Source organism: Orbicella faveolata, unplaced genomic scaffold (assembly GCF_042242905.1).
Source record: "Orbicella faveolata isolate gen_17 unplaced genomic scaffold, um_ofav_v1 contig_25, whole genome shotgun sequence".
NCBI classification, from domain to species: Eukaryota; Metazoa; Cnidaria; class Anthozoa; order Scleractinia; family Merulinidae; genus Orbicella; species Orbicella faveolata.
The window spans coordinates 11,744,841-11,769,000 of NW_028301553.1; the positions used below are offsets into that span (position 1 = coordinate 11,744,841).

A 24,160-nucleotide genomic window follows, 5' to 3' on the forward strand; every position below is an offset into this window, starting at 1 on the left:
CGTTCTAATTTGTCGTGAAAAAACTTAGTTCTGATCTGAATCGAACTACCAGGTGACCTCTTACAGAAAATAATCCTGAACAACGATAACAACAAAAAAGCGTTCATATAGCTAAAAATTTATTTCGACAGGTACTGATATGTCTTCAGAAACTCAGATACGTGGCCAGGGACAATTACGAGATCGTACAGGCAATAAAGCAACACCATAAAAATTGTCATAAATATACATCGAGGTGACAGAAATAGACAAGTACATAGCTATATCCAAACCCACAAATGCATTCACGATTCCACAAATGACCCCATCTGACATATTTCAGTTACCTTTCCATCGATTTACTTGTATTGTCCCATAAATGCATAATTTTGTATCATTTGGGACTATACATGTATCACAAAAGAGTGAGTTTTGCCTCGTAGAAATCTTGTAGCATTGCTATATAATGAAGAACTTAGAAATATCACACAATGCTACGTTACAGAATTATAGAACTCTCTTTAGATCGGCAGTTCAAAGTTGACCTTCATTTTCACACTTCTGGCTAGTTCAACAATATTGGAAAGACGAACAACCTGAGGACAAAAAGACAAGAAAGCTTTTGAGCAATTTGTGTGTCGCGACTAAGCACAAGTTCTGCAAAACTTCATCACTGCTGAAAAACAAAACACTGAACGAAGACAATCCTCAGCATTTTTGTGGTTTTATTTAACAAGTAACCAAGGTTACATGAAATAGAAAGAAGAAGCCTTACCATCTCGGCAGCCTCTTCAAGATCATCACAAGCAATAATTCTTAACCCGCTGGCAGCAATAAGGGCCTTAGCGTCATCCACTCGTGTTCCTACAGCGTAAAAGCGAAGAAAATAGTACAAAGTCAACGATCTAAGTTCACGATCTAAGTTCAAATACTTACATGAAAGGCTTGCAGAGTTTTTAATCCTGATTTCCTACATTTGAACTTCAAAAGCTTAAAAGCAGTAGTCTTCTCTTTCTTTGGCAGCTTATGGAAATCAAGAGAGGATGAAGAGTATTCCTATGGTAGTCCCTCTCAACTTAATTTTATTTCTCCAATTTTGGAGATCTTAAGAGGGTATAGAAATAGCCAATCCTGTGACGAGGTTTTTGTTCATGTGGACAACCTAAACCGCTTTTACACGTATCCTCATCCTCCACGAAAACATCCACCAAACGCTTGTAGTAACATTACCCAAGCACGATCTGGGCACCATGTCTAAAAATAACTTTCGAGGGATTACCTTAGAAATGAGGCTTCCATGTATACGGAAGATGAACTCTCTCACCCTTCATCCTCTCTTGTAGAAGTAGAATCTCCTGACCATGAGGCATATTTAGTTCATTCACCGGAATATGACCATAAATATTTATTTAGTAATTTAATAATTAGCAAATACGGTCCACCAACTGGAATTGTTTACCTTGCAATCGAACAACAATAGGTATGCCGAGCTCAAGCTCTCTTGCTGCAGCAATAATTCCCTCTGCTATGATGTCACAGCGCATGATTCCGCCAAAGATGTTAACAAGAGTAGCATGGACCTGGTACCAAAGAAAAAGTTAAAAGGCTATTGAGGAGTCGCCTTTGGCTCTGTTACGAATTATGCCAGGTTTGGGTGTTGAGTCTTTCATTTAAAGGAGCTACGTCATGGTTCGTGCATGTTGAAAAGTTAAGGCTAAATTTTTCAAGTTCGTCGTTTGCAATCTGTTTCAATCTTTTCCATCCTTGCTCCTTTATGGTTTACTATTTGGTGTTTTTCTATCTGCATTAGTAAACTACTATTTGCAGGTTTCCTTCAATTAAAAGGTAATTTTGTACATGGACAACATAGCTCAAAATACCGTGACCGGGCTTCTTTAAAAATGAGATTAACCTGTTACAAAAATAGATGCACAAGTAAAACTCATTTCCTGTAAGTGAGTCAGATCTACATGTACTGTACTTGCAAGACAAGCAAAGAAAGTCCATCAGAAGATGAATCCAAGACTTAGTATGTAGTTTAGGTTACTTAGTTTAGTTAAGAAGAATTAGTTGATCTTTTATCATTTTTATAATCTTTGCTGAAGGATTTACCAGGTGTAAATAAAGTTACCTTACCATTACAAGCCTGCAAATAATTTTTGTCTATAGGCAGGTCATTTGTCAGGACAAGGACCAGTTTTGACCTAACAAAAAGCCAGTCTGGTCGCACAAAAAAAATTGTTTGTCGTTAGAAATTAAAAAGAGACATTTGAGACATTTTGGTATTTTAGTGTAGACACTTCGCCAAAATATTGGTTGTAAATTCGAAAAGCTTATAAGTCAACTGGGTGTAAAATCGCTACTAGCACCAGCAAGGGGACCTTTACATTACTTCTGGTATTATTTCACCTGTTGAAAATTGACAAATTTACAAACGGTTATACCCCTAGTCACACAAGCGTTTCCAACGTAACAAGTTTTCCAAGACGTCTAAGGAAAACGGGAAAAGCGATGAAACAATCTCCCGCGTGGACATTCAGAGACTTGAAAATTGGCTGAAATGAATTCTTCGACTCTTTCTGAAAGCAAGTTTCCTCTGGATGTTTTTGGGGTCAGTTGAATAAAAAATTTGCGTTATTATTTAAAATGTGGAATTGGAGGTGGTCATGACTATAAAGCGTGACTAATATGTACATTCACGCTTTTCACAAAAACATTTCTGTGGTACGGAAACTATATTTTAACCACACTGACAGACGTAAAAAAACTATAAGAGTTAAAAATTAAACTGATTTTTGATCATACGGACTAGAAAAACATTTGGTTACGTTTTAGAAGTTTTAAAGTTTTTGAAAACGATTGCATTCAGAGAAACGAAACGTGAATATTTGGGCCGTGTATTCAATTTCCATACTATTATAATCGGGTCAATGTATTACGACTGAAAATTAATTCCACAACACTTGGTAGCAACAAACAACAAGTAATTAAATAAGACCTCAGTTTTTACTAGTTTTTCAGATGAACGTAATTCAGACTAAATGGGGCTTCACGATCTTTCACAACGCCACCGCAAAATGCGTAAATTAACATGTAGGGATAGTGGCGCTGATGTGATGTGTTTACAATTCGACATAATTATAATATTTGAGACGACGCACTGCGCGTGATAAAATTCTTAGAATTGGAATGAAAACAAAACCGATAACAAAGCTTTTTTGCGTAGTATTTTGTGGCAGTATAACAAAATAACTTGTCCCATACTCGGCCACAAATTTCCAGTTAAAATATTTTTCATTTTAGTAGAAATGCCCGGTCAGAGTGTCCGACCAGGCTAAGCTTTTACCTGTCAAAACCTCAAATTTACCGGACAATTGTCCGATGACCGACTGTTATTTGCAGGCTTGCCATTACTATTACCATTGCCAAGGGGTATAAGGGGTATAAGGGTATCAGGGTATACGGGTTATAAGGGTATAAAGGGATATAAGGGGTATAAGGGGTATAAAGGGTATAAGGGAATAAGGGTATAAGGGGTGTAAGGGTATCAGGGGTATGAGGGGTACGAGGGTATAAGGGGTATAAGGGGTATGAGGGGAATAAGGGTTATATTAAAGGGGTATAAGGGTATAAGGGTATAAGGGGTATAAGGGTATAAGAGTATAAGGGTACAAGGGTATAAGGGTATAAAGGGTAGAAAGGTAGAAGAGTAGAAGGGTAGAAGAGTAGAAGGGTAGAAGGGTAGAAGGGTAGAAGGGTAGAAGGGTAGAAGGGTAGAAGGGTAGAAGGGTAGAAGGGTAGAAGGGTAGAAGGGTAGAAGGGTAGAAGGGTAGAAGGGTAGAAGGGTAGAAGGGTAGAAGGGTAGAAGGGTAGAAGGGTAGAAGGGTAGAAGGGTAGAAGGATAGAAGGGTAGAAGGGGTTGAAGGGTATGAGGGTATGAGGGTATGAGGGTATGAGGGTATGAGGGTATGAGGGTATGAGGGTATGAGGGTATGAGGGTATAAGGGTGTAAGGGTATAAGAGTATAAGAGGTATAAAGGGTATCACGGGTATAAGGGTATAGGGGGTACAAGGGTATAAGGGGTAGAAGGGTATACGGGTATAAGAAGTATAAGGGGTATCAGGGGTATAAGGGTATAAGAGCATAACGGATATAAGGGGTATAAGGGGTATAAGGAGTACAAGGGTATAAGGGTATAAGGGGTATGAGGGTATAAGGGGTATTCAACAAACTGACCTAATCTAAACAAACTGAGCTAACCACCTATTTCAATAGAAATAAATGAAAACAATAGTACTGCTTTTCTGGGATGCCGTGGGGTTAATTCACTCAAAACTGAAGTTACTTAGCTTCGTCTTAAATTCACCTATTGTTTTAGATACTCTAATACCAGTTGGAAGGCTATTCCACAACGCGGCACCGCTATAAGAGGAACTTTTACGAACATAATCGGTGCGAGTTTGAGGCAGAGCCAGTCTCATTTCGCTATTTCTTAATCTATAACTAGTTGTATCATTACGAAAGATGAATTTATTTGATAAATAATCAGGTGTCCCTCCAACATCATAATGGTTTCATAGGAAACTTCATTTCCTTCAAAACAGGTTAAGTGTACCTTCTTGTCCTCACTGATGATCTTGAAGGCTGCCATGACCTGCGCTATTGTAGCACCACCCCCAACATCCAGAAAGTTTGCTGGCTCACCACCATGCAACTTAATGATGTCCATGGTGGCCATGGCCAGGCCGGCACCATTCACTGGTCAACAAGAAGAGAACAGAAGCAGTCAGAGGGTTGATATACCGATGGATATAAGCAGCATACATGTACATATATCTTATTAGATGTTTTGGTGGGTAATATCGCTGTGTATTTTTACGAGTTGTGCCGTATTTTGACGAGCCCGTGGGGCGAGTCGAAATACAAACAACGAGCAAAAATATAAAGCGATACTACACACCAAAACATCTAATAAGATCTATTATCTGACTGCTGAAGTCAATAAATTTATCAGTGAAAGAGGGAGACTGTGGCGGTGTAGCGGGCGTGCGCCGACCTGTTTTCTACTGTACAAATAACTGTACAATATCGCTGTATATTTGTACTATTTGAACGGTATTCGCGGCAGTTGGAAAATTAAGTGCTATACACTTTTGCAGGTTCCCAGTGCTGTTATATTCACTTGAGATCTTTTATGAGATGATAGTTGATTCAGGCCTCAGCCTCACCAGCTCATAGAAATCTTGAGCACGCGATGTAATTGATTTGGTATAATAATTCTAGGTGGAATTTACTCCGATAACGGTTTCCAATTGAAGGGCCATAGGCACATCCGCCTTATGTCGAACTTTAGGTTATATTTTGCGTTATTATCTCAGATGCCAAAAAAGCTCAAAACTGACAAGCTTATGTTCCACAACAAAGCAAAGAAGTTTGTCTCACTTCAAATTTTGAAAGCAATAATTTTGTGTTCACTTAAAAAAAACGGCAAATTGTTTATTTCACGTCAGTGCGGGACCTCAAAGATGCTTGTTTCACTTACAAAAACAGTAAAATGTTTGTTTCACAATTCTCTTATTATACGTTTTGCACTGACTGAATTGTCATTTGAACTTTGCAGTTGTGGTATGTACACTAGCCAGATTTTTGAAAAATTTTGTAGTAGTCTAATTGTTTTAAGTAAATAGTTAAAGGATCACAGCACAAACCTACAATTTTGTGTATTTTAAGCCTAAAATTAAGAATAATTTGCAAGTTCAGGAGCAACATGTGTGTGATCGTTGTCTATCAGCGAATAGAAAACGACAAAAGAACCAATCAGATTCATGGATTTCCAAAAGAACACAGGTGAGTGGCTACTAATCATGGCAGTCATAAGACAAGTTCAAGAGTACTATTACTTTTCCAGTTTCATACTAAAATAAACAACAGTGAACCGTACACTGTAGCTTACCTAGACATCCAATGCTGCCATCAAGACCGATATAGTTAAGGTTTGCTCTTCCTGCCTCCACTTCTCTTGCATCCTCTTGCGACCAGTCTTTTAAGGTGAAGATTTCTGACTGTCGAAACTCTGCATTGTCGTCAAAGAGCAACTTGGCATCCATGCATACAACTGGAAAAAGATCGGCACTCCAAGTCCTAATCAATAACTTAAATTTTGCAAACATACATCATGTAAATCAAATTCTGTCTGATGAACTACAGTCATACAGTATGCATATATACTGAGAACCATTCTCCAGACTTTCAAATTAGCCTGAATCCCATATTTCCAAGGCACATGAAAAAACACAACTGTGCTCTACTTAACAATTTACAGTTGAACCTCCGGTTGCAACCATATCTCGTAAGTGACCAGTTTTCTAAAATACCAAAAGTTTCCAAGCCAAATCATTATGTTAATTTCGGAACCCCTTGTAAATGACCATCTCTCGTAAGTGACTGCGATCACTTTTAGAGCTAAAACTCTAAGTACCAGTTTTTTTTGAAAATTGACTTTTTAAGCCCTCAGAAGTAACTACCTTCCGTAAGCTGCCACCAAGGCTTGACATCTTGGATGACTGCTTATGGGGGTTCGACTGTAGACAACAAGCCCAAGTTTTCATAGTCAATGAACCATAGCCAAGTTCAAGTATACATTGTACCTACCTCTTCCTAGCAAATCTTCAGTCATGGGGTTTATTTCAATCAATGTTGCATCTCTTTCAATAAACAAGTCGTAAAGACGGAGTATCCATTCACCAGCTTGGTCTGCACAGCTTTCACTGAAACCCATCCTCCTGGCAAACTCCACAGCATCAGATTTTGATAGACCTGAAAGAGTGATTGCATGTACATGCACCATGAATCCCCTATCATTAATGATTATCTCTTGCTAACTGAGTTCTAGGTCCGCAATGTACGTTACAGACAAAAAAACACGCCCACCTCTTTTACCAACTAAGTTCTAGGTCCGTACTGTGGGTTACAGTCAAAACACACACGTACCCTTCCCGCCCTTCAATTTAGGGCCCAATCCAAGCATGCAGGGTGTGGGCCATATATCAGAAATCCTTATAGTGTGGACCAAGAACACAAATGTTAGTAAGATATTTGTATTATCTCTACTGGGTGTCTGACAGAGGTCACACAGAAGAGCTTCAAAAGACTGAGGCACACGGTATGTCAAAAGCAAAACAAGTCAAATCAAAATTGCTACAAGTTTTTAGCATGAATCATGAATTAACAAACCGTTGATGATATCGACCCCCATTTTAACAATAGCTTCTGGAGAATCTTTGGCCACCTGTTCAATATCAACTCCTCCTTGCTGGCTGCCAACTAATACGGGACCCTGAATCAATAAAAATAGTTTGAATCTATTGCAAATTCTACATCTACATTTGTAGTCGAGCAGTTTTGAATTGAGCGTCAAAAAGTAATAATTGGGTTTGCAATACTATGATACACAATTAGGTTAAATAACTCGGAGCAGTTTTTCATCCAATCTGAAGTAAAAAAAAAGAACAATTGTGACTCACTTGCACAGGTTTTCCTTCATTTCACATCAGCTACATACATGTATAAAATACTTCAAGAATAATCAAGGCTTGATTGGTCCATTGGATTGTCTGTGTCCTTTGCGATTGGCTAGAGTGATTACTTAGGTTTTGGTTTTATGACACTCAATTGAAAACTGCTCTAATCTGCTGAGGGATTACCATATCATTGCAGATATATGTATTTAAAAAAAAAAAAAATAAACATATAAAAGGAAATAAATGTAACTATATATAATAAAAAAAAGACAAAAAAGAGATGAGGCTGGCCCTACATGTATATTATGCCTCAAAACTTGGTTGGTCTATCACTTCAGCTGGTAGTGAGTTCCATTCAGGTCTAGCTCTTGCATAAAAGCTGAATTTGTAAGTGTTACTTGCACGGGTTATGTATGTAAATTGTAACTAGACTTGTAAGTGCATAATTTATACATTCTCCCTAATTATTTGGGTGTCCATTTCCTCATACTTTGAAAGCACATGTATACATGTACAGGCACTTTGTCTGCCTTTATTTCATTCAGTGACAATGATCATGACCTGTAAGCAATACGGTCAGTCCCACACATTGATGCACAGCAGGTGTTTACTTGTCACCTTTTGTTTATCTGGTCATTCATCCCAGTGCACATCTGTAGCTTACTACAGTCTTACACTTTACACATCATTCTTCCAGCTAAATAAACAGTCAAGGGGGGTGGTCCAAAGAATTGTTTTCACTGAACACTTCCCCACCCCAAAATCAGCCAATCAGTACTGTTAGTATAGGTAATCATACGGTTTCGAGTTCAATTTGGAATTAATTTGCATGAGTGAGTTTTTCAAAAAGCTGAAATTGCATGAGCTGCTTCGGTGAGTGCAATTTCAGCTTTTTGAAAAACTCACAAGTGCGAATTAATTCCAAACTGAACGAGAAATTCAGTATGATTACTTATTAATAATATACACATGAAAAAATTTGCCAGGAGGAAGTGCCGGAAGACCTTTCTTGAAGCCATTTTTTCTCATTCAAGAAAACTTTTTTCAAAGTTTCTGCACAAAATTTTCATCACCATTTAACATAATATCATTGACTTCGAAAATTTCCTATTGTCTTTCAGTCAGTCCTAATCCAGAATTACTTTTTGCACTGGTGTTACACTTTTTGCACTGTGCTACACTTGAACTGTACTGCTCTCAGCCAATCAGAATCAAGTAATTTTTTCATGTATATTATTATACATGTACATGAACTGCACAATTGTGTACATGCATATGTTCAGTACCCACATCTTCAGAATGGATGCCAACTGACAACCTACATGTACATGTGTGAGATGGCATAAACCAACAGAGTGGGTTTCACAGGGAAGGACGAGATGGTGGTGATGGTGATAATGGCGGTGCTGCAGTGGTAGACTGAGAGAGACCTGGTGCAGAACCACAGAGCAGGAAAGGGAACATTAGGGTTTGAGCCGTGGGGTGAGATGGGAGTGGTTACAAGTGACCAGGTGGCCTAGCATGGAGGAAAATCCAGCACATTTCTCCCCTTGGGGGCAAAAAGTTAAGGAAAGTCAAATCAGCGCAAAGCAAGTTGAAACTTGATGTCATCTTGGATTTTGTGCATGGAGTGGTTGTGGCCAATGGGTGGCCATGAGTCACCCACTCATGGTGCAAGACTGCAAGTATGTTATGTACTGTATATTTTGCATTTTGGTCTAAACACTGAAATGGTGATTTACAAAATATTATATTTCATTGTACACTGTGTAGAAACTTTTTTTTTTGGTTGTAACATACTCTATTATATCCAAGTGATTGCAGAGGTCTCTTCAAAATTCTATTACACTCTCGTCGTCATGTCTTTCACTGAACTTCTTGCAGACTGCTGGAATGGTTCTACATTCAGTCCACTGTCAGATCTTGATTTTACAACTGTTTGTTCAACAGACAAACATAAAAAAATGTAAAGAAAATTTTGTTTCAAAGTAACATAGGTTACCCTGATTTTTTACCTTGAAGGCTCTCTCTAAAGCAATGGCAAAATAATATTCTCTTCTTGCATACAATCTCTCACAAATGTAAACCTGGAAAGCAACATGAATGCAAATTAGAGATTGATGCATTTTCTAAAACCAATAATTTTTAAAGAAAAACATTAATTTTCTTAACCTGCTTTAACTGGTCTTAAATACCTCATAAAGACAGTCTCCTTTCAGGTATAATTGCTGATTACTACACTAATCAAAACTATAACAAAATTCTCAAACGTGATTGGCTATCAGCAGCCCAATTTGAGCATTAATTGGACAGTGTACGCGCCATGCTTGTAATTGGACAGTACGCGTCATTTTGCGAGCGCTCTTGCGGTGCACTTTGTTGAGTAAACTACTGTGTTTTTCAGCATTCATAATGACGTTTAATCGTTCAGCGCTCAATCCATGATTTGTTCGTTTCTCAAATTTTGTCATAGTCTTGATTAATTGGTAACAGGGCTTCGCCTCGTCCAATTCAGTCTGTAATCATACTCATGATTAACAAATCAGACTCCCGCTTCGAGGTCGTCCAATTTTGTTAATCACTCGTATGATTACAGACTGAATTGGACTCCACTCAGTCCTACATGTACTACCATTATTAACTATTTATTTTATATATAAAATTATTGTAGCCAAACATAATTGTCAGTTGTAGTAATTTTGTTTTTATATTTGCAATGTTTATTTTCCCCAAAGATTTTAGTTTTTTAGCTACCCTGTAAATTCGAGTCAAAACAAAGTTACATATGTAAACCTTACTCAGTTGAGTACAAAACACAAGTCCAACACCTGTAATAATTACGCAGTGAGTTACTTTTTCCAGGATAAAATCTAGGCAGTGTCTCCTGTTCCTTTACTGAGGAGATCTGATGGCCGTGTTCTTTAGCTCCACCCTAAGTTGTGGGGATATACACACTGGTGTACATGTACAGTGTATAATAGTATGCAGCCAGATGAGAAAATGCTGGTGGACCAAAAATGAAAAGCCAAAAGATGTGAAGAACATTTTTTTCACCCCAGCAGAAGCTCTTTTAAAAAACATGAACCTTCATCAAACTAATAAAATTGATAACCTACATCATTGCATATCCTTCCTTGTTCTCCTGTTTGCTTTGTGAAGAGCTTTTTACCAAGCATTCTAGATGCCATTTCTTTTGCTTCGTCAGGTCTGTGCAAAACAGTTTAATTAAAGCAAACAACTTACATGTAGCAGCAGGACAATGACATTAATGGCTGCTATAGTTACAAATGCGTCAAACTTGTTTGGTTTGAGAACCAGTGTGATAACCTTTGTTTTATGTCACTGTAATTAATAATAGATTATAAACAAAGAGGAAAACAGTACATGTTTAAACATTTAATTTAAACCAAAAACATTTTTAAACCAAGACACAGTCATGTCTGCAACAGGTGACTTAATAAACCTACCGGCCTTTGTAGATAGGTTCAACTGACAGTTAGCAGAATTTTGACAGTATATGAAAAAGAACTTGTCACTATTTCTGCTACTGTCTGGTGTGTTCTTCAGGCTCCTTCATGCCTGTTATAGAACACAGCTTACATGAATAATGCACAATCATTGTTTTTGCTATCCCTCTCTCTCTCACTGAGAACACAAGCATCAAAGTTCCCCTTGGAACTTCTTCCAGAAGTTACTTTCTCCTTTACATGTGTGGGTACTATAAGGTCAGTCGGTGTAATACTTACGAGAACACAATCCTTACTCCTCCCTTGAGACCTCCTTCAAATGTTCCTTTGCCACGTCCTCCTGCTAACACCTGAGCCTTGACTACCATATCAGAGTCACTTTCAATGCCTGGCCAGAAAAAAAAGGCATGTTGTGTAAAAGGTAGGTAAAGTCTGCATGCAAGCCAAGTGGCCCATCAGGCTGGAGCTTATCCCGGTTTCTGTAGCATGAAGCGACTAGGAGTATTTCTACTCCCCCCTGGATGGGATGCTAATCCATCGCAGGGTTACCCCCAGCATTAAGTTCGCCGGTACCCATTTATACACCTGGGTGGAGAGAGGCACTGTGAGAGTAAAGTGTCTTGCCCAAGAACACAACACAATGTCCCCGGCCAGGGCTCGAACCCGGACCGCTCAATCTGGAGACGAGCGCACATGAGGCCACCGCGCCTCCCATGTTGTGTACAGAGGTTATATGACCATGCATTTACGTGGCAGCAATAACAACTATTAGACTTGCCTAACATGTCTTAGGAAAGGCTGAGGGTAAGTTTTCTTAAAAGAGATAAGTTAAGCTTTCAAGTTCATGAGGAATATATTGTAGCTAGGCTATGTACATGTATTTAAAGTGACCAGTGAACATGAGCAGCTTAGCCACATTCAATCTGAGCTTATCAATTAACAATAATTTTATTATCTCTGGATGTTCCAAATAGACCTTATCATGGTTTTCGATACCATCTTGACGAGTAGGCAAAGAGGTCAGAAATTACAGTGTTTGTATGGGAATCTGATGGCAAATAACTTTTTACAAAATTGAATTTTACACAGTTTGTGAATTGCAATGTTAAACTACTAGGTGGAAGATTGTATTCACCAAGTTTGAAGGAAGTAGCTTGGCTAGAAGATGCTCAGTTAATTTTTCAAATTTTCCATATATTTGTCTGTAAATTTGGCTGGGTAGATGCGGTTCGCAGGGAAAAAAAAATATCAAAAGGATAAGGTTTATCCCCCTCCAAGCATCTTGTGATGCATATAAGTACAGTTTTTGGCCGAGGACGATCAATGATTGGGGAAACTTACCCGCTGTGATAATTGCTTGCAATTCACTGACCCATTTCACGACATCTGTTTGACACAGTTTTTACTTCTTAGTTAGGACTGCATGTACCCATGTATTTATTTATATATGTATTTATTATTATAACACTTTCGAACTTTTCCGACTAGGATTTTGCAAGTTATGGATGTAGATGTAGAACAAATGCACTTGTACAATATAAACTTACATGTACGTATGTTACATGTAAGCTATAATTACTATAAATATCGAATACAACACAACGATATTTAAAATTGCAAGGTAATACGTACCTAGAGTACTAGCTATTTCATAAGCTTGTTCTGGCGTTTTAGCAACACCGCCCTGAGGTATAAGTATTCCTGCTTCTTGAAGAAGTTTCATACTGTAATGTTCGTGAATAGACAAGGGTCTGGTCTGCTGGTGTTGACAACCATTGACACCTAAAACCTGCAAGTCAGACCTCAGTCAACAGAAAAACAATTCCTATCCGGGAATATAAACTACCATTCTCACTTAAAAAGACAGTTGCTTACCCGTGGCAAAAGCCTTGCCGGAGATCTCAAGCCGCCAAGACATAGCTTGCGAAGCCCGTTCAAACCGGCAGCCATCTTTGTTTTCGTCTCGCCGGCCTAACACGCATGATGTCATGAATGAAACCGATGACTTACCGCCAAGCGGGCTCAGCTGGAACGCTTCGATCCAACATGGCGGCCCCTCGCCCTCTCAAAAGACCACGTTTGGGGCAGCCAGACGTGTATCCACAAGACAGTAAGCAAAGAGAGGTATAATAAAATAATTAGGTGAGGACTTGGAATTCATTATTGTGTACTCACTACGTTCATAATCTTCGCAGGATGAGCTCACTGAAGAAAATGTCAAGAAGGGGTTCAGCTACCAGCCGCTTCCTTTCAGTTCGGGATCAATCGAGGTTTGTTCTTATGCTCTACCGTGACTCTGCTGACTGTCGATTTACCGAAAGGAAACCTAAATGTCTTTTGTCTACTTTTTAGTATGGATCGGCTAAAGATATCATGTCCAATGTCCCTCTGTCAAAGGTATGTTCATGTGTAATCAACTTATTTATTGAGTTTATAGTTAAAGGTCACGCATCAAGGAAATTGACTAGTTGTTCTTCTTCCTGTTCAGACCGACGATAAAATTTAACACGTTACCCGATCCGTTCAAGTAGACTTTTTTTCCATATTCTTTTTTTTTTTTTTTTACATACAGTTTGCACAAAGCTTCAATACCATTTTGCTGGAAAAACAGAAACAAAACACCTACACGTCGCAGGATGGAAACAAGAGGAAAACACAGTCCGTTAAAGACAATTTTATGCCAGTAAGTATAGATAAGATCTTATGAAAAGTTACAGGGTAAGTTCAGTGTGAAGGTATTAGGCCTGATTAAACAGGTGTCACTCTTTTTCCCCTCTATAGGGGCATTTAGGTTCGACCGAAAGGAAAAAAATTGACCACTGATGGAAAACCTCTACACTCACCAGCTGCACACATGTAGTATGGCAGATTTATCTTTGCTTAGTGTTTTTGTTACACAAAACAGTAGCGGAGTGGAAAAACAATATTATTTTTTATATGAAAGGGTGGCCTTGTGGGGATTGGAATTTGTACTTGGCGATCAATGTTGAATCTGCTCTACTGGTAATACTGGTAATAACGTTTACCTATCCTCTCAGTTACATGTTGTATTATACATTGTGTATGTTCATCACATGAAAACATGAAATTCTACTCTACGTATACAAGAACATCAACTCGTTGGTTTTAATAAAACATTGAATGATGTATAAATTTTAATAACCTCTCACATCTTCTGTGGGGGGAGCAGTTGGTATATACAGACCCCATTCCTTAGACCCTCTCCCTGGATCACAACTTTGCAAGTGACAACCAACTAGCACTGTTGAGCTCTGAAGAGTATTCATGTCTTTAGTGAGGGAGTCAAATCTCAAATACTCTCAAGTAGCGAGGGTTGTCCAATATACATGCAATCTGATACGAATTGAAAAAACAATTTTGCGATCTGTACAGTTTGACAGACAGCAAAAAATTGTTTTTGATCCGAGAATTGCATCTCATTAAGGGGACTTTGAATATAAATCTTGCAAAGGGTAAAAACAATTCTTGGGACTGATATTCTTTGTATCCGTTATGAGATACGGATGGTAAATTATGTTTACAATCTGTACAAACTGTATGGATTGAAAAACTGTTTCTCCTGTTCACTCAAATACTACAGTAACTGTAACAGGTGATTCATATTCGCAGTCCCCTTAATGAAAAGTGATTTTCCTATTGTATACAGACTTTACGGTTTGTAAAGTTGTAGTTTTGAACTGTATCAGTTTGGGTATATTGGACATGACTGCAAGTAGGAAAATTGAGAGAATGCACATGAAGTGAGCTACATGTATTTGCTACTTGTAAGTTTACTTGAGACAGGAGATGTGTTAATGTTTTACTTTTAGTGTGGCAGTCAATAACAAGAATGAATGAAAAACACTTCGGGCTTGATACAATAAGTGGTGCTGTATTTCCTCCTTCTACAGGTGCACATTACTGCTCGTTCAAGAGCATTTATATCCTCATGGTTTCAGGATCTGGCTGGGAACAAACCACTCACAGTTTTGGCCAAGAAAGTAAGTCTGTATATTTACATCTTCAGCAGTGGAATTATGTAGTTAGTATTTTCATATAAATTTAGCTTATACATGTACATTTACAATTAGTTTCTGTATGCAATATTTATAAAAGTCACTGCAAGATTAGGTGACAATAATAAAGTTTTTTTTCATAGACATCTCTGTATGTGCAATGTATACAGCATGTGAAATAATTTGCTTTAAAGTTACAGTATTTACTGGGGTACACCACTATACAAACTATATATTTATGATCAATAAACAGGTTAACTTCTTGTACATGTATTATTATATTAGGCATTGAATTTCCTGTTTGTGATCAGTTTGTTTATCTGCATTCATGTTTTAAGGCAAAAGTAAGTGCCATTCACTAATTACATTGATGCAGTTGCAAAGGGTAAAAACAGCCTAGTTGATTGCCCTTCATATTCACATATGAAGGCTTGACAGTAGTTCTGACATTGTTTCCTCGTCACTGCAGGTGCCAATATTCAACAAGAAAGAGGAGATATTTAGCAGTCTGTGTGATTATTCCATTCCAATGCTGCGCGCTGCATGGTTTATAAAAATATCGTCAGCTTACAACACAGGTGTTAATGAATCCAAGGGTAAGAAAAGAATCATGGCAGACCCAGCATCAGGTATTTACTTGTACCATTATTTTTTACTACTCATTTACTGTTTTGTAAATTACAATGAACATGTACATCTAGTGGTACATGTACCACTAGATGGGAGCAGGCTTGATGCAGTGGTGGGAGGGCTCGCCTCCCACCAGTGTGTTCGGGGTTCAGTTTGATTCCAATCAGGTGCCATATGTGGGTAACTTGAGTTTGTTGTTGAATCTGATCTCCTTGCTCTGAGGGTTTTTCTCTGGCTACTTATGTTTCCTTGCTTCCACAAAACCAACATCTCCAAATTCCAATTTGATCAGGATGGAGGACCCGTATAAAAACCAGCTACAGCACTGTAGGGCTGATGTGACTTTCTCTCTTCAAATATTATGATTAATTTTATTTTATTTGGTATAGGGTTTGTTAGAGTAGTTTTCAGTTGTGTACCTGTGGTCAAAGCACATACAAATCTGGCTGCTCCTCATTGGTGCTAAAGTTAAACCTTACCTTGCATTGTAGAGTGGATTAGCCACATTGGATCAGTGTGGGACTCCTTATGATCAATGGTTAAGGTATTTTGTCAGGTCCAGCAGTAGACACTGTATGAACTGGCACTTAAACGTTCCAATTTCTCATCCTGTGTATGCCTATGGTACTTTGTTCTGATAAGAAGTGTAAGTATAAACAAATTGAATTGAATTGAATTGAATTCCAGACTGGACCCATGCCCTAACAAAATTCTTGAAGGACCAGTTAAACAAGATTGCAGATTTCTATCAGAGCCACTTTGGTGGAATAACTTCCTCCCAACATCAACAAAAGATGACACCTGAAATGGAGCAAGCACTCAAACAGTGGAACTACACTGTAAGACTCTCACATTGGCTTTACGAGGTGAGGGACTCTTCAACATTCAATAAACAATTATTGGATGAGGTTTTTGCATTCATGTGTATTAATTTTATTTACAACATCATATAAATAAACAGCAGAACACGTCGTTCGTTCTCCTCAATTCTCTTGACTTTTGATCATCTAAAAAAATAACTTTGATCTTAATGCTATCTAGCTCTGTTAAAACCTTGCTGTCATCACTACAATCCACGCTATGACATTCCGCACTAAATTCTGCCTGTTTGCTTTTATCCGCATCCCCCCAAATAATACCATAAGCGTTTGTGGCGCGACTTTGTTCCCAGGCTATCACTCTTTTCCAAAGTGAGCTATTCTTAAAAAGAACCTGGACACCACCCACCACCCTCAGTCCCTAACTCACCTGCACCCAGTGGGAGTACTACATGTATAAAGTTACTTCATACTACTGACAGAAACTGGGAGACCTTGTTGGTAGCGGTATCTAGTTTTTTAAATTTGTTTTTATTTTTTTGGACCAGAATTGTTTGCTGCACACATTCTAACTGCCACAATGATATAATAGGAAAATACATGGAAAAATATAATTGCACTGTACCAGATGTTTTCACATGGAATTTTAATTCTACATACATGCACAGCTCTATATAGCTCCATGGAGGCAGTGTGGCCGAGTGGTTAGGGCGGCGGACTTGAAATCCGGAGGTCGCGGGTTCAAGTCCCGCTCTGACCACTTAGCTGGAGTTGTTTCTCTGTAGACCCTTGTTCAGCTCCTCGGTCATGCTTGTAAATAGCCAACTGTTTTGCCTCCTGTTGGTTGGGATTTTGAAGCCTATTGTGTTTAGTTGATATAATTATTTGTTTCTTTCGTTTGAAGTGGCATGCCTGTGATCTAGCTAGGTGTAGCTAAGCGCATTGACCACTATAAACAACAACATTTGAACATTTTTGAACATACATGTATGTACAATGTATATTTGCTGGTTCACTGAGATTGTACTCAATTTTTTACCCTCTGTTTACAGGAGAGCCTACTTGATAGGCAGGACTTCCTTCAATGGTTGTTAGATTTGTTGGATAAAAGCAAGAATGCTGATGACTTGCTGCTAAAATTCCTAATTCCTCTTCTGCTAAGGGTAAAGTGTGGTGTCCTTTGTGGTCAGACACATAGCTTACAATGTGGAAATACTTTACAATGTAGGATCCTGCCTATTTATCACAGTGACTCTAATTAAGGCTTTTAATAACTTGTGATTTTTTCCACTCTTCATCTCTTTAGTATGTAGACCAAATAGTTATGTCTCAAACTCTTGCCAGAAGCCTGGCCCAAGTGTGTTCCAAGAAGTTGACAACACTATACTCTGCAGCTGAACAGATGCAGTCTGAACAGCAGAGTCAAGGAACAAACAGTTCTACCAGGACGAGCAGTTCATCTATACCAAGCCCCGTACCAGCCATTACTTCAGAGAGGTACACATGTAGTACAGGGTACAAATGAAAAATAATATTATTTTTCAGCCTGCCCTTTGAGAAAGCTATTGTATACCATGATTAACTAGCCCACTAGCCCCCCGCCCACTTCCCCCAGAAAAGTTGTCTCTTACCGTACTTGATCTATAATTTGTATTTCCTCAAAAATTTTCCACGAGAAACTTTACTTGCCACTAACCTTGGGGGTTAGTGGACACAACCTTCTCTGCACATGGACAGCTTGTCTTAGGACACACTAAGCATGCTGTGTTAACGTGTTGTGAGTGTGCTATCACCTTTATCCCTGTTTTCACGTGGAGGGTCACAATGTAGTCATCAGGGCAAACTAAGCATTAACAATGTGTTGCTTGATACATGTAGATCGATCGTGATCAATGATTTCCCCATTAACTACCTGACTTCCACTTCCACACTTGCTCAGCTACATGTACTTGTAATAATTTATCACATGTACATGTATGTAATATGCAGTTCAAATACAGAAGTAATCATGAAAAAGCACTGATTCAATACATTTATGGAATTACATTGGATGCTGGGTGGGTTATACTGAAAAAACTGTGTTTCAAACATGCTCTGCTTCAATTTTGTTATTATGTGTTATTTTGACAGCTCATCCTTGGCTGCTATCAGTCCTCAGTCACTTCCTGTCCTTTCGCAGTACAAGACATGCCCTCAGCACCATGCCCTTGTTCTAGCACTGAGTTCAGTTCTGCAGACTATAGCCATCTGTTGTCCTGGTGCTCTCATCTGGAACTCCAATCCCTGTGGAGGTAGCTCCAGTAGCACAGCAAGCAGTGGAAATAACTCCAGTGGGGCAAACGCTGATGCTGGTACCAGTAAACCTGCTGTGTTGGGATCACCATTGGACAGGCTGCCTATTGCACCATCTGCAATGCCTCTTCCATCTCCTGGGAATGCACAAGGATCCTCGAATTCCGAGGTAGTTAAACTTTTGAGTGTAATGTACTTGTTACTGTTTTTAAGCAAACCCTCGAGTGGCCTCAATTAACTGGCAGTTAGTTAATTCCTAATTATGTTCATGTAGTTGGCATTGTGTCCATGGAGTAGCACGGCATGTTGTTAGTTCAGGCTATATACTGCATTGTGTGGTTCCAGAAAATATCCATACCCCCACCACGGAGGGAAATATAGAGTGGTAAGGGAAATATGGCTGCTTATGAGAGCTTGCCCAGCTTACAATAAACATTGGGAATGCAAAATAAAATACCACCAAATTATTATTTTTTGTTGTTGTTTTGTTGCCGGGTGCAATGCCGCATTAATGGTGATAGCTGTGTGTATACAGTATAGGTCTACCGCGGTACTACATGTAAGATGGACCTTAGTGATAAAATAGCAAAGCATACTAGCCATTCCAACATTAGCATTAACTGTCTCACTGCAACAAAAAGTGGTGATACAGTTTACAAGAGAGACAAAAGAGTGTCCATTAATAGAGCTTCCACTGTAGTTCCCAGGTTAATTGGCACCAACCAAGAGTGAATTTGTATTTCTCTAATATTCTTTTTATTCCAGCAGCTATTATCTGTGCTACTTGCAAGTGAGGAGGAGATCAAGACCAGGAGCAAAGCTATAGAGTCTCATTGGTCCCCTGATAAATACCAAGACAAGTCTTCAGGTGAGACACATTTTACTGACTGCTCCACTAAAATAAAAAACAGCATGGTCAATCAATTTGGCATTAAAAGTTACCCTGCCAATATATTTGCCATCAAGATAGTCTAGATAATTTTTTTTTTTTTTAGTATTTTGATCCTACATCCATATCATCCAGCATCATTAATTGGAAATGCTGGTGAAAATGTTGCTATTAGACCATCCTGATGGAATGTGTAGGAACGATCTTGGTGGGCATGTTTGATGAAAGTTCATATAAATTATTATTGGTCAGAAAAAGAATGTCTTCAGATACCATGCTTACTTACTGTATATAATTATGCACTCTGACAGAGGTAATCATTATGTGAGGCTTGACTCTGTGCTGTGCCAGTAAGCTAGACATGTACATGTACATGTAAATGACACACACTAGAAAAGACCACTCCAGACCTTCCGTCTCTGTAGCTGCTGCTCTCCTTGCTATCTTGAAGTACACTGTACAGTCATGCATGCCTTAAGCTGGCTCTCTTGTCTTCTTGAGACATGAAAAAATGTTCTCGTAGAAAAAGGTCTGCTCATGGCAAGTTAGAAAGGTAGTGTTTGTATATGTGCCTCCCATAAGTTTCCACTTAAAGTGTATGGGAAGTGTCTGCCCACGATAGGTGTCTATTGGTTAATTAACTTTTAATTAGTATTTGTATTGTTACTGGAAATTTTTATTAATTAGTTAATGTGCATACAAGTATGACATGTACACTATAAGTGCACAAGAGCTCTGCATGTGGATCAGTTACAAGTTGTTTAATTTCCTACATACATACAACATGTAGTCATACACAGGTCCATATTATAAAACTATGTGTGATTCTGAGCTGCAAGCTTTTAGTGACTGCAATCACAAATTATTTTAATTGATCACCCATGCATGCTTCAGCATTGCTATTGCATAAATTAATTACAACTGTATGTATATTTCATGTATAATTATCTCCATGTGTTTGTTTCATTTACATGTAATTTTAATCTCTTGAAATGATTAAATGGTGTACTTTAAAGTAAACTGTTGTAAATAATAATTATCATTTATGAAAATAAATTATAAGAATTATTGAGCTTAATAAGCATAATTCAGGTTGTAACATTAATTTCACATTGTAATCTCAGTTAGTTAAAGCATGTAATGTAATTTTTATAATTATGGCAAATGATTGTAAATTAAAATTGTAACTGTTACATGTACACTTGAGCACCATACAGCACATCTAACTTTCTTTTTCATTGCTTTTGTATACATTACATCGTTGTTCAATGTTAAATTATAATTCCATTAGATAATGCTTGTTTGTGATACATTCAATTTGTAATGTCTTTGCCATGATCCAGTGATACATCTAATGCACTTCCATGTAATTTAATTGCATGTCTTGATGTTGCACTGTTTGGCTTGCTCACTGATTGCTGTAATTGAGTCTGTTGCTTGTAATAATTATTTTATTCTTTTGTCGCACATGTTTATATAGCATATGCACCTTGCATACTTCAAACTTTTGGTTGAAGGATTTTAAAAAAAGACTGGATTCCAATATGGTTTACTGTATTTTTTTTGGTGCTTTCAATGTACATGCAGACCATATTCTAGATTGAAATATAGTTAATGCCTGTGTACATGTGGATAGCAATCAGCCTAAGTACAGAAAGGCAGATTACAAACAGTTATAGAACAGTAGAGTACAGTGATCTTTTCAGCTACAAAGACAATGATTTTTAACCTTTGATCTTTTGATTCTAAGTCACCACAGGACACTCACCTGACCTTATGCACAGTACAGTAGTATACCTGTGACATGTGCCGAAACAAACCTTGCACAGTAAATCTTTGATCAGTCTCCTTGTGCGACGATCTTGTCTCTGTCACTCTGTGATGACTACGACTGTAGAAGTTACTGCACGTTGAATGGAAGATCATTAATCATTAATCGTGCACTGGTGTTGTGGGGTTCTTTTTTTCTTATTTCTTGACAGTAATTTCTACCACACCCACTTTGACTTGCATTGACTTTTGTTAAAAATTAAACTAAATTGCCCCTTTTTAACTGGCACGTTAGTTAAATACTACCTGTATGAGCTATGTTTTTCAGTTAAAATCCTTAACCCATCATTAACAATTTTCTTTACTTTATTATAAAACTATTTTTAGACTGTTTTTTTGGTTTATGCCATCTCAAATGCATGTCAGTTGGGACCTTGCCAGGACATTGTCACATTACTTTACGTTATTTATAGTTGCAATCCCTTAAAATTGACTCCCAATAAAAAGTATGACTCACATTGTTTGCAAACGTGCCATTTTGAATGAAGCCATGCAAAATGGATCTTGCTGGACTTGCATGTGGTATCCTAAATATTTATGTTAAACTAAATCTGGTTTTTATGGCCAAGTTCACAATATTGACATGCAGTTGTAATGGAATGCACTTTTGTCCTGTGTCTTCTTGTCCTTACATGTAAATATTTAAAATAAAATTCTTTAAACCCCCAAAAATTCACATGTATGTGGTTTGCGTTCACAATTCTCTCTGTTCTAAATTTGCATGAAACTTTCCTGTTAAATTCCTGTAAATTCCAGACAAGTTGCATGCTACTCACATTACTCTTAATCTGCATGATACTGTACATCTGTAGGTTCTTGTCAAATTCCTGTAAAATCCAGAAAATTTCATGTCATACACTCTACTCTAAGTCTCCATGGTGCTTTGGTGTTCGCAGCTGTTGCAAGAAAGGTTGTCCAGAAGAAGGGTGAAAGTGTCAGCAACTGTACTAAAATCAATAAATTTTAATAACCCCCCAAACCTACATTGTATAATAGCACGACCATATAGTGATGGCCTGTAGGATATGCAGTGGTCTAGTGGTTGGTGGGCTTGACTCCAGATCAGGTCTTCCGATTTCAAGCCAAGTAATCCGGGTTCAAGCCCTGGCTAGGGTCACTGCGTTGTGTTCTTGGGAAAAACACTATTAATATTCTCACAATGCCAAAGCACTTACCTGAAGGACCACTTGGCTCGAATGTAGACTCCACCATCACCTTTGATGGTGGGCTGCACGGATAAATCTTGAACTCATTGATAAACAAAAAAGGAAAACAACCACTACCCATTTTACCTTTAGGCATTGACACTTTTACACTTTACATGAAAACCTTTCTTGAAACTGCTATATACACATTTTGTAAAAATCATAATAAATTTATGTGTTTTTGCTGTTGGTCAAATAGTATAACAAGCATAATAAATTTATGTGGGTTCGCTGTTGGTCAAACAATGGAATGAACACCTAACGTTTCACCTTTTTTTTAACTTTGTTGTTAAATAATTATTATTTAGATGTTAAATTATTTTTTTAATAAATTACTGTCAGTTCTATTAACTATGCCTTACTTTCCCAGCTGTCCATAATCACATGGCTAATTCTCTCCATTTATTTTAGCCGTCTCTATTTCAGTTTTAGCTGTGAAGAGGGTGCTCAACACTTTGGAGATTCTAGACCGTTACAACTTCAACCGAGCAGATTCAACAAGTTCTATTGACTCACTTTACAGCAAAATATTTGCAGACTCAATAAAAACAGGAGGAGAGGTATTAACAGCACAATTTGATCTTTATTTTACTTGTTGACATGTAGCTTGTTTATGTAATAACTCATGCTTGGTGATTACACATAGTTGGATTCAAAATTTATAAATAAACAATGATGGTGACTTTTTAACTCATTAGTGAAATGAGAAATGTTCAACATGTCACAGGTTTAGAATGTCCATGAAAGACAAATATCTGTCCTTTAACAGCATTGAAACTCATGACCTCCTAGGCAACGTCCTCTCAACTATAAAGCTTAGATTGAAAACTGCTACTTTCTTGCTTACTCTGCAAAGTTCTCCTATCAGGTTAATTAAGCTAGGATACATTGAATTCCATGTTTTTCTTATTATTTTGCATATTTATGTATTTTAAATTCAGGCATCTGCAACTGATGAGGCAATTGCTCTTCTCTTGTTCGAGTGGGCAGTCAGTAAATACCGTGTGGGAAAATTCCGGGCATTAGCTGTTGCTAAAATATTGCAACGGAGGCAAACAGAAATCCTTGATGAGGTAAGACACTGTACTGTCATTATGGGTGCATTTCTTTGGGAAAATCCAAGATTGGATGCTGAAAATCCAAAATGTATTTTTGTTTTTTTAACTAAACAGATTAATCCAAGATCACTCAGATCATGGTGCATCAAAGGAACCAAAGAATCAATTCTGTACAAATATTCTTTGATTCCGTTGATGTACATGTACCATAATGGGAGAGATCTTAGATTTATCTGTTTAGTAAAAAAAATTAATGCAAAATCTGTTTTTGGATGTACTAGTCTAATCTTGGATTTTCCCTAAGAATTGCACCCTATATCTCCACAACTCATCTGTTGAATTCATGCTTTAGTGACCAAGGTCAAATTCTTGAACAGTTTAGTTAATTTAAAGTGCCACTGAAACGAAATTTTCGTACTCTCTTTTATTAGCCCAGTTTGTAGTTTCAAACGTGT

The 24,160-nt window shown here is 37.9% G+C and overlaps 2 protein-coding genes across 5 annotated transcripts in view; one reads left to right on the top strand and one right to left on the bottom strand.

The window, feature by feature from the left end:
* Positions 1-102: 102 nt before the first annotated feature.
* Positions 103-12,957, bottom strand: LOC110041088 (succinate--CoA ligase [ADP-forming] subunit beta, mitochondrial-like). The gene is made up of 12 exons (XM_089294933.1): positions 12,843-12,957; positions 12,600-12,756; positions 11,247-11,355; positions 10,617-10,707; positions 9,516-9,587; positions 7,214-7,316; positions 6,632-6,796; positions 5,934-6,095; positions 4,596-4,738; positions 1,439-1,559; positions 755-843; positions 103-575 (listed from the first exon to the last, which is right to left on the bottom strand). Exons 1-12 carry the CDS (start codon positions 12,915-12,917, stop codon positions 501-503), a joined length of 1,362 nt encoding a protein of 453 aa, XP_089151059.1. The 5' UTR covers positions 12,918-12,957; the 3' UTR covers positions 103-500.
* Positions 12,958-12,983: 26 nt separating this feature from the next.
* LOC110041089 (mediator of RNA polymerase II transcription subunit 12-like protein) overlaps positions 12,984-24,160 on the top strand; it is a 43,749-nt gene continuing 32,572 nt past the window's right edge. Inside the window, exons 1-13 of one of the 4 annotated variants that reach the window (XM_089294895.1) lie at positions 12,984-13,091; positions 13,163-13,237; positions 13,320-13,364; positions 13,540-13,650; positions 14,879-14,968; positions 15,453-15,612; positions 16,301-16,479; positions 17,484-17,594; positions 17,738-17,928; positions 18,562-18,892; positions 19,489-19,591; positions 23,059-23,207; positions 23,589-23,720. In XM_089294895.1, the coding sequence (XP_089151021.1) occupies positions 13,014-13,091; positions 13,163-13,237; positions 13,320-13,364; positions 13,540-13,650; positions 14,879-14,968; positions 15,453-15,612; positions 16,301-16,479; positions 17,484-17,594; positions 17,738-17,928; positions 18,562-18,892; positions 19,489-19,591; positions 23,059-23,207; positions 23,589-23,720 (1,755 nt within the window). In that variant the 5' untranslated portion in view covers positions 12,984-13,013. The remainder of the gene's footprint in view (positions 13,092-13,162; positions 13,238-13,319; positions 13,365-13,539; positions 13,651-14,878; positions 14,969-15,452; positions 15,613-16,300; positions 16,480-17,483; positions 17,595-17,737; positions 17,929-18,561; positions 18,893-19,488; positions 19,592-23,058; positions 23,208-23,588; positions 23,721-24,160) is intronic. The other 3 variants (XM_089294897.1, XM_089294896.1, XM_089294898.1) reach the window with 3 other exon arrangements.

Excerpts from the sequence above, each read along its gene's own strand:
- LOC110041088 (XM_089294933.1), bottom strand. The coding sequence starts at position 12,917 with ATGGCTGCCGGTTTGAACGGGCTTCGCAAGCTATGTCTTGGCGGCTTG. Across the intron at positions 1,560-4,595 it reads TCATCAGTGAGGACAAGAAG|GTCCATGCTACTCTTGTTAA; the intron begins GTACACTTAACC and ends CTTTGGTACCAG. Across the intron at positions 576-754 it reads TTGAAGAGGCTGCCGAGATG|GTTGTTCGTCTTTCCAATAT; the intron begins GTAAGGCTTCTT and ends TTTTGTCCTCAG.